This window comes from Pituophis catenifer, unplaced genomic scaffold (assembly GCF_029215685.1).
Source record: "Pituophis catenifer annectens isolate HBS135680 unplaced genomic scaffold, rPitCat1.0.hap2 SCAF_1, whole genome shotgun sequence".
In the NCBI taxonomy this organism is placed as follows: Eukaryota; Metazoa; Chordata; class Lepidosauria; order Squamata; family Colubridae; genus Pituophis; species Pituophis catenifer.
Genome location: NW_027256881.1, coordinates 152,924,447 through 152,941,392, shown reverse-complemented (window position 1 = coordinate 152,941,392; position 16,946 = coordinate 152,924,447). Strand labels below are relative to the sequence as shown.

At 33.9% G+C, this 16,946-nt stretch overlaps 1 protein-coding gene across 2 annotated transcripts in view; it reads left to right on the top strand.

Annotated features, from left to right (window-relative positions):
• KIF16B (kinesin family member 16B) overlaps positions 1–16,946 on the top strand; it is a 135,752-nt gene that overhangs the window by 72,511 nt on the left and 46,295 nt on the right. Inside the window, exons 18-24 of one of the 2 annotated variants that reach the window (XM_070933061.1) lie at positions 388–420; positions 654–707; positions 2,092–3,432; positions 4,981–5,136; positions 6,464–6,569; positions 8,749–8,799; positions 9,817–11,877. In XM_070933061.1, the coding sequence (XP_070789162.1) occupies positions 388–420; positions 654–707; positions 2,092–3,432; positions 4,981–5,136; positions 6,464–6,569; positions 8,749–8,799; positions 9,817–11,877 (3,802 nt within the window). Of the gene's footprint in view, positions 1–387; positions 421–653; positions 708–2,091; positions 3,433–4,980; positions 5,137–6,463; positions 6,570–8,748; positions 8,800–9,816; positions 11,878–16,946 lie in introns of those variants that run through there. The other variant, XM_070933062.1, reaches the window with a different exon arrangement.

Below are 16,946 nucleotides of genomic sequence, written 5' to 3'. Positions count from 1 at the left end.
TCTATCAAAGTTCCAAGTGAGTTGAGATCTAATAAAGTGATCATGTATAACACAATTACACTGAAAGTAGAAGAAGTATTAGTTGCATGTATCTGTTTCTGATTTACAGAGAAAATCCATCTTCTGTGTACTAAATTTCCAATATATATAAATTGTATCTTAACTGTTTGTTGCTTGCAATTTCCTCTGGAAAATTGCACCTGAAAGTTGGGAAATCTGAATCTTTTGCAATGGATTTTTTAAATATAATAGCTAGTATTTCATTAATAATGTCCTTCATATTTTCTTTTTATCTATCTATGAAACATTTCTGTTCTATAGTTACTGCTGTTTTTCTTTTTGCTTAATTGATTACTGTACTTTATTTCTCTCCACATCTTCTGGCAGCCTTTTCCCTATAAAAGGACCAGTCTTTTTAAGGTAGAAAAAAATTAAATTCTTTATATTGAGTGCTTTACTTGCATGGATCTAACATGTAGAACCAATGCTGATCATTCTTCTCTCATGTTAATGTTTCTCTAACATGGTTACAAATTAGATTGTACATGAAACTCATTTTGTTGAACATATTAAATTATAGACATGCAGTTCTAATAATTCATCAAAATGATCTTACAAAAAATAATGTAGCTCTTTCCTTTTTGAAACAACAGATTAGAATTTGAGAGACAACAAAGAGAAGAACTAGAAAAATTAGAAAGTAAAAGGTAACTTTTGTTAATATTTCTTTGTAAATTTATATTGTTGATACGTGATAAGAGAGTTTTTGATTTTGCTAGAATTTTTTAATGATAAAGCTTAGTGGTTGAAAACAAGCAGATTTCTCTCTGTATTATTAACTTTCTAACAGTTTTCTTTTAGAAAGGTCTAATGGCATTTATGTTGTAATTCAACATAATTTGATTTTATTTGAGCTTTGTAATAATAATAGGAACAGATTTCTATAACCACTTAATCTCTTATCATCAGTGTTTTAGAGATGAAGTCTAGATTGCCTGGGCTCTTGTAGAGATGGAACAATTCAGACCATTTTGCATATATTATTGGACTGTCCTTTTTTTCAAACATAAACTTGATTTATTTCTGTACCCTTCAACCTCATCTTAAGTTTGGTCCAGAGGTGGGCTTCAGCAAGTTCTGACCAGTTCTGGAGAACCGGTAGTGGAAATTTTGAGTAGTTCAGAGAACCGGTAAATACCACCTCTGACTGGCCCCGCCCCCATCTATTCTCTGCTTCCCAAGTCCCAGCTGATCGGGAGGAAATGGGGATTTTTCAGTAATCTTCCCCTGGATTGGGGAGGGAATGGAGATTTTACAGTATCCTTCCCATGCCACACCCACCATGCCACGCCCACCAAGCCATGCTACGCCCACCAAGCCACACCCACAGAACCAGTAGTAAAAAATTTTGAAACCACCACTGGTTTGGTCCAATGGGTACACTACTCTAATTTTGGTAACAAACAGTTTATAGAAATATTCAGAAGGGTCGCTAAATTTTGTTTGAATATAATTGCTGTGAGAAGGCTTTGACTTAATATTAGCATTGCCTTATTTTTGCAAAGTCTGTAATTCTATTACTTTTCTGGACTTCCTTCCTGTAGCTCTCACTACATAGGTTTTACATGACCAAACATAAGAGCACCCATCATTGTACATGCTGCTGCATTTTAGACTAGTTATAGTTTCTGGGTGATCTTCAAGAGCAGCCCCAAATGCACTGCAGAAATCCAAATGGGAGGTGACCAAGGTATGAATAACTATGAACAAGGCCTCCCAGTCCAGAAAAGGGTGCAGTTGGTACACTGGATGAATCTCTGCAAAGCCATCCCCCACCCTTATTCTCAGCTACTACCTGCTCCTCAAGCAGGAGCCATGAGTCCAAGAGGCCCCCCAAATTGTGTAAGATGGAAGTTCCACCTTATCTAAAATTAAAGATGAAATATATAGTTGTTTTAATCATCAAAGGTTGTTTCTTAATAATTCCATTTAGAAATGTAATTCTTCAAATATGTCAATGTTATATTTTTAGGTAACAGTCATTAGGTATATCTTTAGATAAATAAAATCTCTTTCATTAAAACATTTTAGGAAACTCATAGAAGAAATGGAGGAGAAACAAAAAACTAACAAGGCTGAATTAGAAAGAATGCAACAAGAAGTAGAATCACAACGTAAAGAAACTGAAATAGTTCAGCTGGAAATCCGAAAACAAGAGGAGAATCTTAAGAAGAGAAGCTTTCACATAGAAAACAGGATGAAAGATTTATTGGCAGAAAAGGAAAAATTTGAAGAGGAGAGATTACGGGAACAGCAAGAAATAGAGCTTCAGAAAAAGAAGCAAGAAGAAGAAATTTTTGGTAGTGTTAAAGAAGAACTTCAGCGATTACAAGAGCTTAATCAAAATGAAAAAGCGGAGAAAATGCAGATTTTTCACGAACTGGAAAAACTTAAAAAGGAAAAAGAAGAACAGTATTTAAAATTAGAAGTGGAGAAAAAGAGATTGGAAGCTCAGGAAAGAGAACAGGCATTGTTGGTGGCAAATCTAGAAGAACAGCTTAGAGACAAACAAATCATGATACAGCTGCTAAAAAGAGGAGATCTGCAACGAGTTGAAGAAGAAAAGAAGAATCTGGAAGACATAAGAGAATCTCTCTTGCGAGTCAAAGAAGCCAGATCTGAAGCAGAGGAGGATTGTGAAGAATTAGAAAAGGTACAGTGTAACTTCATGGATTTTAAGAGAAAACAGCTAGACCAATTGACTAGCTTAGAGAGAGATTTGGTTCAAGAAAGAAATCATCTAGAAAAACAGATGATCGAAGAACAAGAAAATCTGGATCATTTGAAACAGGTACACACAGAGCACTTAAATTTAGACAAAAACACATCAGATACTGCATTAGCTGTGGAAGAATGTAACAAAATAAGATTGTGTGAATATAGGTTGCACCATAAGGAACGACAACTTCTGTATCTCATTAATAATCATTTACCAGCTTTGATGGAAGAAAAACAAAGAGCTTCTGAAGTTTTAGACAGAGGCTTGCAAAGCTTGGACAATACACTTTATGAGGTGGAAAAAGAAATGGAAGAAAAAGAAGAACAGCTTGCCCAATACAGAACTAGTGCCAGTGAGCTGCAGCAGCTTCAAGAAACATTTGAATTCACGGCCAACGTAGCTCGTCAAGAAGAAAAGGTTTGGAAAAAAGAGAAAGAAATTCTCGAATCAAGGCAAAAACAGCAGCGGGAGGCACTGGAACAAGCAGTTGCTAAGTTGGAAAGGCGGCACTCTGCTTTACAGCGCCATTCTACCCTAGAAATTGAGGAGCAAAAGCAGAAACTTGCAACTTTGAACAACAGTTGTAAGGAACAGACAGGCTTGCAAGCAACAGTGGAGGCCCAGCAAAAAGCCCTGGAACAAGACCGAGAAAAGTAAGAAGGATCAATTTTGCCCTGAACGTATTAGATACAAGCACATATTCACATTCCCTGTAGTTTCATTGAAAATAGTTTTGGTGCTGCAATATCAGTGGAAATATCCTGATTTTATTGTAATTGTCTTACTTCTCCAGAGGTTGTTGAGTCAATAAAGCAATGCAGTATTGCTTCCTATGTAACTGCATCCAAGGAAGAAAAATCCCCCTCACCCCATTTATATTTTAAAATCTCAATGTTAAATATAATAATATTTCCAAGATCGTGTATAGTTTTGTACTCAAACATTTTTAATTCAGATTCTTGGCTTCTCCTTTGTTCACAAAATCATTAAGTTCTTTTGAAGAGAGTTTTTAAAAAAATTCTTTTGGGGCAATATCTAAAGCCCCAAAATATTATAGAACAAAATCTATTCATATTTTGAGTTCTTTGAGGAAATGTGGACTTATGTGGAAAATGATTTATGTAAATGTGGCTATTCTACAGAAAAGAATGAGTGATCCCATTTTTATCTTTGAGGTTGAATATTCATACCTGAATAATGAATATAATCATTTCTGTAGAAAGCACATTATTGCAAATATCCTTTAGTAGATGGATGGAACTAAAAAAGCCAAATTCAAAAAAAGTTTTGTATTAATAAAAAATCCTTACTATATTTTAATGCAGTTTTAAATGATTGTGTGCGTGTCATATGCACCCGCACAGATAAGGTATGCAAGTTATTTTGTTTTGCACTGTTGCAAATATGAGATAGTATATATTTGAAAAAAATATTGAAAATCCTGAAAGTTAGAACTCCAAACCAAACAATCTTGTTTTTGTTTTTTTAATTTAACAATACATAAAATACAATTTTATGGTAGATTTCAATGAGGTACCAATTGACAATAGACTTTCAGGTATACTTAAAAACATTCACATTCCTCAGTAGTTGAAATACTTTAAACAACATTTTAAATTACATCTGCTGTAAATTAAATACCGTAATTTGACTTTTGCCAGTTCCTGTAAAATGATTGAAATCATGATTTAAGTTCTAAAATAAAGCAAATTTGACGGATGTTACTAATGATCTGAGTCTCACAGATAACTACCTTTAACGAGCTAAGATATTTCCTTTGAAAGTTGCTACTGATCGTTAGTGTAACTAATATATTCACATCCAAATGTAGTTTCCTGTTGACAAATAATTATTTGATATTTAAGCAGTTTAAATACCTCTTTTTGTTAATATATTTCTGTAGTGAAGAAATGTCCTCATCTGGTAATATTCTAATCTATTTGTATCTTGTTTCTGTCAATTTATACTTAAACATGCTTTGAAACAATACACTAAAAGTAATGCAAAAAAAAAAAATGATCTGCTTAAGGCAGTATAAGCATTTTACAGGCAATTTATTTTTGCCTGGTGGCACCTTTCCTACTCAACTCATCTTATTTGTGGTAAGGATTGTTATATAACCTCCTAATTTCGCAGCTAGGTTTGAGAAATCCTACCGTGTAGAAGAATCTTAAAGAATATATGTTGAATTTCCTTGACAGTTTGGACTTGCAAATACAGCAGTTAAAACAGAAGATCTATGAAGGTGATAGAGTTGAAAAGGGATATCCTGGAGCTGTAGAAGAGAGGCTGACTCATAGTAGTTCCCCTTCTAACATTTCAAAATCTCAATCTTTTATGCCATTGGTTGATGATAGGTAAGTATATCCAGTTTTCCACTTTAAACAGATTTGTAACTACATTTAATTCTAAAGTATTTTTAGATTATTAAAACACTATTTCTAGAAGGGTTATAAACACAATAATATGGCATGGCTGATTGGCTTTAAAAATTTGAGATGTTTCCCAAAGAAAATTTTGAACTGGATTTGAGCTGAAACATCTGAAATTGTGCCCAGGAACATATACAATTTTCTGATCGTCTTTTTTTTCTTCAACACTTAGGAAATGTGACTCTGCCTGCCTGGTCACTATACGTACCTTGTAGCCCCCTAATGCTACACTGATTTTTCTCCTAATGCACTGATTTTTCTCCTTGGCAACATTCATATAACAGGACAAACAACCTACTTGCATGCATTATTTGCTTGGGTTTAATGTTTTGGGTGACTCTGGCACCATCTTTATCTTTTATTCTAAGTAAAATCTCCTGGACAAATGCAACCAGACTGTGTCTCCCTTTTCTGTTGCCATTTGTTCTCCTTGCTTTCTTCCTTTCTCAAGATCCAGAGCTCTGCAAATAGTATTGATCTCTGTCCATCCACTTTTCAACCCTATGGTCACCCAGAAATTTGCAACCTCAAAGTTACATTCAGCCTCCCCAGCGGGTCATAACCTATAGTTTGAGAACACTTGGTTTACTGCCATGTAATCAAGGGCATGTGAAATATCCCCTAATAAATAAAGAGCTAAACCGTTCCATCACTTGAGGTTGTTTTATAAAAATGATCCACACGTACTATATATCCTTTCCTCCTCTCTATCAAGTATAAGATAATGCTGTCTCTTTTTATTATAAATGAGTAAATCTCACAGTGGGAATCTATGCTGCCTGCAGTCTTGTTGCTGTTGAAAACAATGCAGTAGTAAATCCCCTTTTGAATTTTAATGGAGGATTGGTATTGACGGCTCTCAATGTATGCGTTAACCTACTGGGGGAATTGACTATTACCATGTGTTTGTTTGTTTTTGTTTTTTGCTGAGTGCCATTAATAATTGTTGTAAACTTAATCTGTTTACAAGCTTAAGCTGTTTTTGCTGTAGTTTTTGAGACATCATGGGTTTTATAGCCTATCGGAAGCAGGTAGCAATATATTAATGCTATAAATCTGCTAGTTATTAAACTACAATCATCATGTCCTATCCCTAAACACCAGAAGCCATTGAGATCAATATCTGGTTTATGAAAATAAATAGTTCAATGATTCTTTGGTTCTGTATTCTACATTACCAGAATAGCAGTGTTCCAAAGGTCCTTTCCTAATGAATTGTTTCTTGTTAATCTGTGATGTTTAACATTTCTAGAATAAATACCTTTATTGAAGAAGAAGTTCAAAGACGCCTTCAAAATATTCAGTATAGCTCTGGAGAAAACAATATCAGTCACTTACAGTCTACAGAAAGCATAAGGGTAAGAAAATACAATTGTGGGCAATAACGTTTAAAATCACTTCCTTTGTTTTCTTCAGAGAATTGATGTCTTCTAACATAATGTAAGAAAGCAAAATTACTCCTCATATATTGTCACAGTGGATGATGAACATAATGTAATCTTGATGATGACAATAACAGTAATGCTTCATACTATCAAAATCCATGTAATTTAGAAATATTAAGATCATTTCTTGATTTTTACTTAGTATACTGAAGATTAAACTTTGTGTGTGGTGTCTGTGTGTTTGTATGTGTCTTTGAACAGGGAATTTACCTATTCTCAATTTGGTCTTGAAAATCTATTTTAATATAGCTTATGCTACCTGATCTCTGAAAATCTAAAACAACATATATATATATATATATATATATATATATATATATATATATATATATATATATGTATATATGTATATATGTATATATGTATATATGTATATATGTATATATGTATATATGTATATATGTATATATGTATATATGTATATATGTATATATGTATATATGTATATATGTATATATGCTGTGATAGTATACATGTATATATGCTATGATAGTTACACTAACCTTCTCCCAAAAGTGTGAGGCTCCAAGACCATTATGTACATTGGCAGAAGAAAGAGATGTGAAAATTGAACCTTGCTTCTTGGATTTTACAATTTTCAATTGCTAGATTGCCTCTTTACAGCTTTCTTAGGTTTTGCACTGAACATACAGTAGTAATTGAAATGGTGTATCCAGGAATGATTGACCTGTGAGCTTTCTCTTCTAATATCAGCGAGGAAAAGCTTGAACATAAATAATATTAGCTAATATATAGCTAAATGTCAATATGTAGCAATAAATATACTGCTAAAACACTGGGCACAAATTGCATGAGACTGAGAAAATAGGAGCATGCATAGTCTGGGAGTGCAGTACCAGTGGAGCGGTCTTGTTTACTAATGATTGTAAGATGGGGCCAGGGCTAATGGGATGAGTTTACCACCCTATTGCCAATCTGAATGTATGACCAGCATTCAGTTTTAATATTTAGAAGGTTATTACTCATTTTGCTGGATCTTTCCAATTCCATTAACCCACAACATGTACTAACTAGTTAATTGTTATTTTGAATAATATGCCCTCCCCCACATATCATTGCCAAGATTTATGGGTATCTTCCTCTAAATCGGACTGTGCTAAAGCAGACATATATTCACACATGCTTCTGATTTAGGACTATGTGTGATGTATTTGCAGTCCTGCATATCTCATTTGGTACACAGAGTTTTTCTGTTTTCTTTTTCACACGCTGAAGGTCAGGACTAGTAAACTGAAATATGTAATTGCCTTGGGATACATTTCCATCTTCCTTTTAAGCCAATAAAGCAGGGGTGTCAAACTCGCACCATCATGGTGGTGTCACGTGATGTTATCATGACTTTTTCCCCCTTTGCTAAACTGGGCGTGGGCATGGCCAGCGTGTGATGCAGCTGACCCACGGGCCACAGGTTTGAGAGCCCTGCAATAAAGGAACTTTCTATGATGATGTCAGTTATTTAACTTATAAATATAATGGAATAATTATGTGTTGTTTTGTATTTTTGAGACCTACTAGGCATTTTATAAGTAAATACTGTTAGTCCCTGACTTAAACCACAGTTAGAAGCACTAAATAATGTAGTCGATAAATGAGTCATGTTTGTTAAGGAAATCTGATTTTCCCATTGACTTTGGTGTCCCTGTGGGAAAGTTGCAAATAGCAATCATGTGACCCTAGGGTATTGCAAATATCATAAATGCGTGTTGGTTGCCAAGCACTCGAATTTGGATCCCTTAACTGTTGGGATGCTCTGATGGTTGTAAGTGCGAAGATCAGTCCTAAGTTACTTTTTCCACCCTCATCATAACTTCAAATGATCATTTAACAAATAGTCATAAGTACTATCTGTATATGGCAGATCATATTGTAATTCAAATTATTAAATGTTAGAAATTGCAATTACTAGGTAGCTAGTATATTTTCTCCTGTTTAATTCTAGATATTTTAAGTCTACTTTATCATGCCCATTTTAGGTTAAAATTGCCTTTTATTGCTAATATACAAGCGAACTGAGCTATTTGTTATCTTCCTTTATGCAACTTTTTTAAAAATAGGACATTTTGCTTTTCAGGATAACGAGAAGTTTCATAATGGTGCTGTTCAACGCAAGTTGAAGTATGAGGTAAGTTATAGCTTGTCAGCTTGAAGAAGTGCTAATATTAAATTATGGCATGCTCTCTAATTAAATTTCTTAACATTTCACAGCATAATTATAATTCTGTATTCCAGCAAGATTAATGGCGGTGGGAAAAGCCTTAAAATTAAATCTTCTAATATGGTAAAGATTTGGGTAGTTGTGATTGTGGTAATAATATATTAACATTGACGCTGCAACAGTATCCCTTTCAAATGTTTTCAGATAGGAACTAAGTTTATTGCTAGAAATAACTAATTACAAACTAGCAATACTGCACAGAAAATTACCAAATTCCAATTATACCCATGGATTGAGAGAGGTCATTGTTCTAATCAAGAGATTAGAACCTGAAAGCAAGACATGTTCAGCAATACAACAGATTTAGAACATAATACAGAAATATTATGTGCAGTATTGTAGATGTTTTTCTGCTAGCAGCACATCTATTAAATGGAGGGGGGAATGATTTGCAATTTCTCACCTGCCTTCAAAATCTCCAGAGTGGAATGGAGCTCAGCATGCTACAGTGGGAAAGGATGAAGAAAAAGTCTCATGGTGCAAGCAAAAGTATATTCACACAATGCTGAATATAAGTCATCCTTACTTACAACAAAACATAATCAGTTTCTTGCCAATGAATTTCATGTGCCCTATTCCAAATGAAAATGGAGTAAATATTTACCAAAATATTTTCCTAATTATTTTTAAAAATTTGGAATTATAGGATACAGTCCTGATTCATAGGGTCAGTTGGAAGGCTGTTGCTGATTTAAGGGTGTTGAGTAATCCTACAGAAAAGAAATGGATACTGTTCTAAATGCAAGATGATGGAAAAGAAGAATCATGGCTTTGCTTTTTGAATCAGATCCTGTTCAACATAATTTGATTTTTGCTATTTAACACAAACATGCATAAAATGACAAAATCCACATCTAGAAATTTAAATTTGAGTAACTTTCCTATTAAATATACAAAAGCACTTTTTTTTTACATTTTAAACAGAAAAGAGAGCCTTGGATGTCCTTTCATGGCTTTCTGACATTGTCTAATGATGACAGCAAATATAATCAGGCTGGAGAAGACACAAGGGCATCAAGAATCAGTAGACAGGACAAAGCCATAGGAACATTTAATCCTTTCTCAAGGACAAATCAGAATCTTGGCATGACTCAAGAAAATACAAATCAAGGGAAAGAGATAGAACAAGAGTATGTCAGATGGAGGTATCCTGATGGATGTGACTGGAATGAACCCAAAGACATTAAAAGCAGGAGAATGTGCTCTGACAGTTCCATAAAATCACTTTCTGACAGATCTGGAATGTTTGATTTATTAGGTAAAAAATCAACATTTTTTCATTCTGGAAACAAAAGTCTTCTCGGTAATCTTTGGGAACCTAAGAACACGGAAACAGAGTTTGATTCATTTAGTTACCACCACATGCCAGCTTCAGAGCCCATATTTTCTTCTGAAGTTCAGCCTGGTGCATCCCATTTTTGGTCTCTCCAACAGTATTGTAACATAATTTCTCAAATAAATCAGCCGATTTCAGACCGGACATTGGATGAAAAAGCAACAAATGAAATCAAAAGACAACTACCTGAATCACTTATTGGATCAAAGCAGAATTATGGGCTGAGACATCTGTTTAACTTATTCTGCAATTCTTACCATGGTATCATTTGTCAAGAATTTAGAAATGGTTGGTTTTCTAAATGGATCAAAGGTCTAGTCAGTGTCTATCACAAAAATGAGAAATGCACACAACTGGCATCATTTTTCAAAAACTTTCCAGTTATTAAAGACGTACAACTAAATCTGAGTTTAGGTTTGAAGGTAAATAGTGCAAGTCTTGGCCCAGGAATGCCTTTAGGAAAAGAAAGTAACACAAATTACTTATCATCACAAATCTCAATTGATATGCATACAGTAAATCATGCTATAGAATCTAGTAACCTTTGCAGGAATGATACATTGATTAGTAGCCTGGTTCTTAGACAAAAATTTGTGGACTTTTCAGAGGATCTTCTGGAATTGCAAGAATATTCTTTGGAAGAACTGCTACAATACTTGACCTCTGCCTTGCCAGAAATTTGTGCCAAGACAAACAAATTAAAAGGAATATACTGGATTGCAGTGGGAAACTATAAAAAATCTGGACCAGAGCCTGCTTGCTTGCTTTTATATGATTCTATTTTATATGCCATTATTCCATCAACCAATCAGTTAGAAAGCAGTCAGAACTCTTTGGATATTTTTCATGTTTTCTCAATCAATACTTTAAAAGATATCCAAATTGGTTATGCTGGACAAAGCATTATGCTTTTGGGTCCCCGTGTAGAAAATGTAATGAAATTATTCACCTTTAACAAATACTTTACACAAAGAATATGCCATGATATACTTAGCACTATGATATCTCCATTAGATCGTGCTTGCTTGAATCACCCACTCTTAAATGATGATCTGTTAAAACTTTCTGTTGATTGGACTTCAGCAGTCACCAACTTAATTTTGGAAAATAGTGTGTGCCTGTCGTGCAATTTTGAGAGTGACTTAGCTGACCTGCTTTATTTACTCCATGAAAACATGGACATCAACAAACCTTTTTTAGGTGACATTCAGGTACTGCTCTATACAACAGTGAAATTAGCAGGTGATATCAGATCCCTGATCCTTACTAATACTCATATTGGTCTTATAAAGGAAAACAGTGCCTTCTGCCTAATATCTAGAGTGCTGCATTCCACGGACAATCAGTCACAGTGCGCCAAAATTCAGTTGCACTCTTTAAGTGAACTCATATGTGTGATTGTCCCGGAGAAAGAGAATCTAAGAAAAATCGAGTTGGCATTTTCAAAAGCAAGTAAGATTGGTTCAGCCAGTAGTTTACTGGGTGCTTCTCAAGGAGAAAAAAATATCCAGTTGGAATCTGTTTCATCCTTTTGTCACAACCAACCTAGCAATCAACCTGATATCTGGAGACTAATTTTCAGTTCAGATGAAGATGCTGTTAGACTAATGTTGCATTTGACAGGAAAGTTAAGTTTAAGTCCTCTTTAGAGTTCAAATACAACCTAGTCTTCAGGGGAGGGAAAAATATGCATAAAACAAGTATGTTTCTGTTTTGCCTTAATGACTCTTGGTGAAAAACTGTACCAGCATTTCAACTTTTTGTAATTAGGTTTATTTTTAATAATTATAAATAGTTTATAATATCTTAAATGTTTCTTATCACAATTGCTAAATACCAGATTCATGCATCAATACGTGCTTTTTAGGTTAATTAAGAAACACATTTCTTTTCTATACCTGTCAGGGTTCCTTGGAACCCTTTTTGCTTGTTGTGTGACAAAAAGTTGACTAGAATTCTCTAGCTAAAAATATAGGAACTAAATTTAGACTCACTTCCTTATTGCATATATCTTAGACAATTTGCATTTAGAACACTTCCATTCAGACATGAATTTAAGGTTGAGTTATGATGACAATCAGTTGTGGTACATGTCCATACATCTGCAATAGGGAGATCGGTCTTCAACTAGCAATAAATAAATGGCTTAGTCATGGATCCAGATGAATATGTTCTTTGTCCTTGGCCAAAAAACACTTAGCTTAAAGACAGCTGCTTGTCTTTGAATATAATCTACCATTTCTCCTTTTCACAACATTTACTGTCCTGTTTCCTTTTACTAATAAATCATTGCCTGTTCTGATTACTTGAATTATTTTTTCTATGCTTTACAAGTTATTTGAAACTAACAATGTATAGTTTGTTTTTCATATATAAAGGCTGAATTCTGAGTATATGCTGCAAATTAAGACTACTTAGCCAATTTTTCTCTTGTTATGTGTGAATTACTGTGAATTCAGTAATTCAGTCTGTTTAGAGACTGCCTTAATAATTATTTCACTGAATAGTAGTATATTTTAAGATTTAAAAAACAAACATGTAAAAGTATATAGATAGATGGGTCTTGACAGAAAAATATAGTTAGCTTTTAAGTCTATAGAGAGGGAGAGCGATACACTTTCTCTCTTTGAAATTTCTTCTTAACAAAATTCTCTATGTTTATCTTATTAAATTTGCTCTTAAGCAATCCTATTATAGTGTACATAAAAGCTGTAATATTTGTAATGGCCTTTAAAAATGGAATTACTAAATTGAAGTTATAGTGGGAATTTATTGTTATAGTAGGGTTCAAAATTCTTGAGGAGCAGGGGGACATTTTGGCTTTGTTTAAATACAAAGGGGGAATATAAAACAGCATGTAGAGGAAATAGAGCCAAGGATACTAAAGATTGCCTATGTTTAGATATTGCTTCAAGAATGCAACCTGACATTCTGCTGGCTTTCCACTTTTGTAATAATGCCGCAAGACTGTTTACAGCACAGCCTTTGCTTCCAATTCTCAACCTTCTTCTTAATCTTCTATCTTCATTAAGTAAAAGAAATTAATACACACTTAGTGCAACTGACCTAGATCCATAGGTCAAAGATACTAACAACTCCAGGCCCTATCTATTAAAAGCTGTCATGGGACTGAGGAACTGTGCTTTCTCTGTCATGGTCCCTACCTTTTGGAACAGCAATCCCATCCAGAGGTACAGATGGAAACCTCTCTCCTGGGATTCAGGAAAGCCTTTAAGATAGGTCTACGGTTAATTTGTTTATAAGCCTCCTGTTGTGGCTGTTTGTTACTGTCATGGTTGTGTTAGTCTGGTCTCTTTGTGATATTTTATGGTTTTAACTATTTTATTGTTATTTTGGATTTTTATAAACTGCCTAAAGACTCCAGGAGTAGACAGTCATTTAATCCTATTAACTGATGTCTGAAAGCGCTTGTCAAAACGTGGTCTGTTTACAGGTGGTTTGTACAGATCTATCTTGTGCTATACAACAGTCTCCCCATTGTTCACTGGTGAGAACCTATGCAGAGACTCAATCCCTCTTCCCTGTTAGCTAACTTCCAACAGTTAGCTATCCTTAGGCCACTCTCTAATTTAGACTTTACTCTACCCATTCATCAAAAGGATGCTAACCAAAGCTCACTTTCAAACCCATATCTCATATCTCTCTATATATAATGTCTCCCCACATTCACCATCAGCCAATTTGTGAAATCAGATTCCTGGTGAAAACTGATTAATTGCAGCATATAAACATCAATACTTGTAGCAATCCAATTCAGAACACTGGCAGTAGTGAACAGGTCTTAAGTTCAGTTACTAACCATGAGTTTACACATGCCAAATGGAACTGTGGAACTATGATTTAATAAAACCAAGCTCCAAAATACATGCAAATAAGTAATGCAAAATTCTATTTAAATAAAATGGAATTTTATTTAACTGGAGATCCATGCATCCCTAATCCATTAATGTTCAGAAATTTCTCTTCAAGAAGGTTCTTGCCAGTGTGTTTGTGCTAAGAATTGATGTTACTATGTCATAGTATACATAAAATAATTCAAGTAGTAAAAAATACTTAATCTGGGTCTAGTGGAAAAAATATAAGGGTTTTAAAAATGAAAGGGATGGGAAGGTATACACAAATGCAATAATTATCTTATTCTCTGAGAAACATGAACTCCTTTGTTCTTAAAGAGAAAAATGTAGGGAAATTGTGTTTAATTGGACTGTGATATAACAATTAATTCCCAAACACCTTCTAGGAGAGCCATGTTTTTATCTGTTCTGGAAGGCTGTGAGGAGGGAACTAAATAAATTTTGGCAAGGAAGCTGTTCAAAGGAGGCTATAATTGAAATTATAACTTGCCATTGGAATACATTATTCCTCCTGGTAACTGGGGATTCTCAGCAGACTTCCCTGGTTATGTAGGTAGGATGGCTGAAACTATTGAAAAAAAAAATGGTCTCCAGAATGCCCAGAGCCAATAGAACTTTTTAGGAAACAACCAACTTCTTGAATTACACTTGGAAATGTAATGGTCACCAGTGCAGCTTGTGCAACAGAGGTATGTGGCAGTGCCTTGACTGACCACTGAGTATGTGTATTGCTGCATGCTGGACTTGCTTAAGTTTCTGGGTAATCTTCAAAGGCTGTATAATGAATCGCAAGAGATTATGAGGGCATAAACAACCATCTTCAATCCATCCTGTTCGAGTAACTTCCATTTTATTACTGATATGAAAGACCAGTTCCAGCATGGTTCATGAGGGCAAGTTTACATGAAGGCAAAACCTGGCATTCAGTTTACCTAAGAAAAAAGATACGTGATAGATATGGTAAATTAAAGGCTCCTTCTAGGACAGTTCCCCAAAGGCAATCATTTCAGTACCACTAAATTAGTATTATCTAAACCATTCAACTAATTAATCTTACTGTGGAAAATTTAGGTTTATCAATGAACAATAATATATCATGTGCAGAAAGAGCTATGTATGCCAAGAGCTATTTAGTTTAGAGTAGGGGTCCCCAAACTCTTCAGCTCATCAACCCCATCATGAAGTTTTAGATTGTTCATCAACCCCCAAACAAGAAAAGCACAATATCTGTAATACATATTGTAACTACACTTATATTACATTTTAAAGAAAAGATGAAGATTTATTTTAAAATCCAAGCAAGAATAACCAATGTAAGAAAGTGTAATCTCTTTTAATAAGTATTTATATCAATTAAACTAGCCTTTTACATTTAGGCAATCAATGTTAAACTGAACTGAATACTAATTTTATATGAATGTTGCCTAAAATTGGATCAAGAATTTGATTAAAATACCTACCAATTATCAAAACATTGGAAGATAATCAAGAGAAGATGGGTTAGACAATTATAAAATGCACCAATAATATCTAAATTAGGAACGTAAGTATTAGCTGGAGGGAATTATTTTTTTTTTGAACACTTAATTACCATAATGATAATGGCCTTTTACATCTGTTATAATTTTCAACATAAAGTGCCTTTATTAAAAGGGCCATACTTTCTTTCTTTCTTTCCTTCTTCTTTTTTTTTTTTTTTTTTTGGTAAAACTACTAATATAAACTTAGCCCATCCAATCTTTCTGCTACCTAACCTTTATCATCAGTAGTTATATGTCTCTTGGAAAGATGCAAGAGCCTTGAGTCTTGTGACTTGAACAAAGATTTGCTTTCCTTTGTCAGGGGTTTCCAGACTATTCATATTATTCAAAGACAGAATCCAAAGAAATATTTATGCAAACAAAAAGATTATTAAAAAGAAATATTAACACAGAGAAAATTGAAAACCCAACCAAAACATACTGTGTAATTTTTGAAATCTTGGAAGTTCACAGTGATGATAGGCCTTTCACACATCAGCTTTTGATCAGAAAAATAGAAAATGAGTTATAACATGTACAAAATTAGCATATTAATTAAAATGGAACAGGGGACAAATAAGTATAGGTTCAGAATAATTAATTTTGTCCACAGCCGTTGTCATTCTTTCAGGATACTTTAAATCATTTCATTCATGTTTGTTTGAAAGAAGTCTTACCAAATTAATGCAGTTTCCTCCAAGATACAGAGAGCCTTAATGTATGTTATAAAATAATTCCAGTGAATGTACATCTATCCATATATGAACCTGCCCTTTCTTTGATAGCCACCTGGCTTTTCCCACCTTTTTGAAATTAGATGGCTAGCACTGTTGCCCTCTGTTGAGGGAATTCAGCTGGTGTTAATTCTTTTCTCTCCTTCCTTTAGTCACTAAGATTTTTCTACTACTCCTCCCCCAGGTGTTTGAAGTTTTAAAATCTGTTATGATGTAAAACTGATTTTCTTTTAAATAGTAATATAAGATTTATATTATTTTATATTCACATTTTTAGTGTTTTGTATTTCTGTAAATTAAACAAATCTAAAATTAAAAATTATATTTTGTTAGTGCATTCTACATCTTAAATGATGTTGCTTGCTGAATGTGTATTCCTAAACCAAATGTTAACTTAGAACCAACCACAATTCCTGAGAAATGTTTATTCAGACTAAAGTTGATGTTGCAAGTAATAGAACAATGCTATTTTTTATTCCCTGTAATAACACATTTTCAAGGCTGTCTTTTTAGGATCTGATGTGATTACAAGAGTCACTTTTACAATAAATTTTCTCCTTGTTTAAAGCTGGTGGAATTGTTCTAGAGC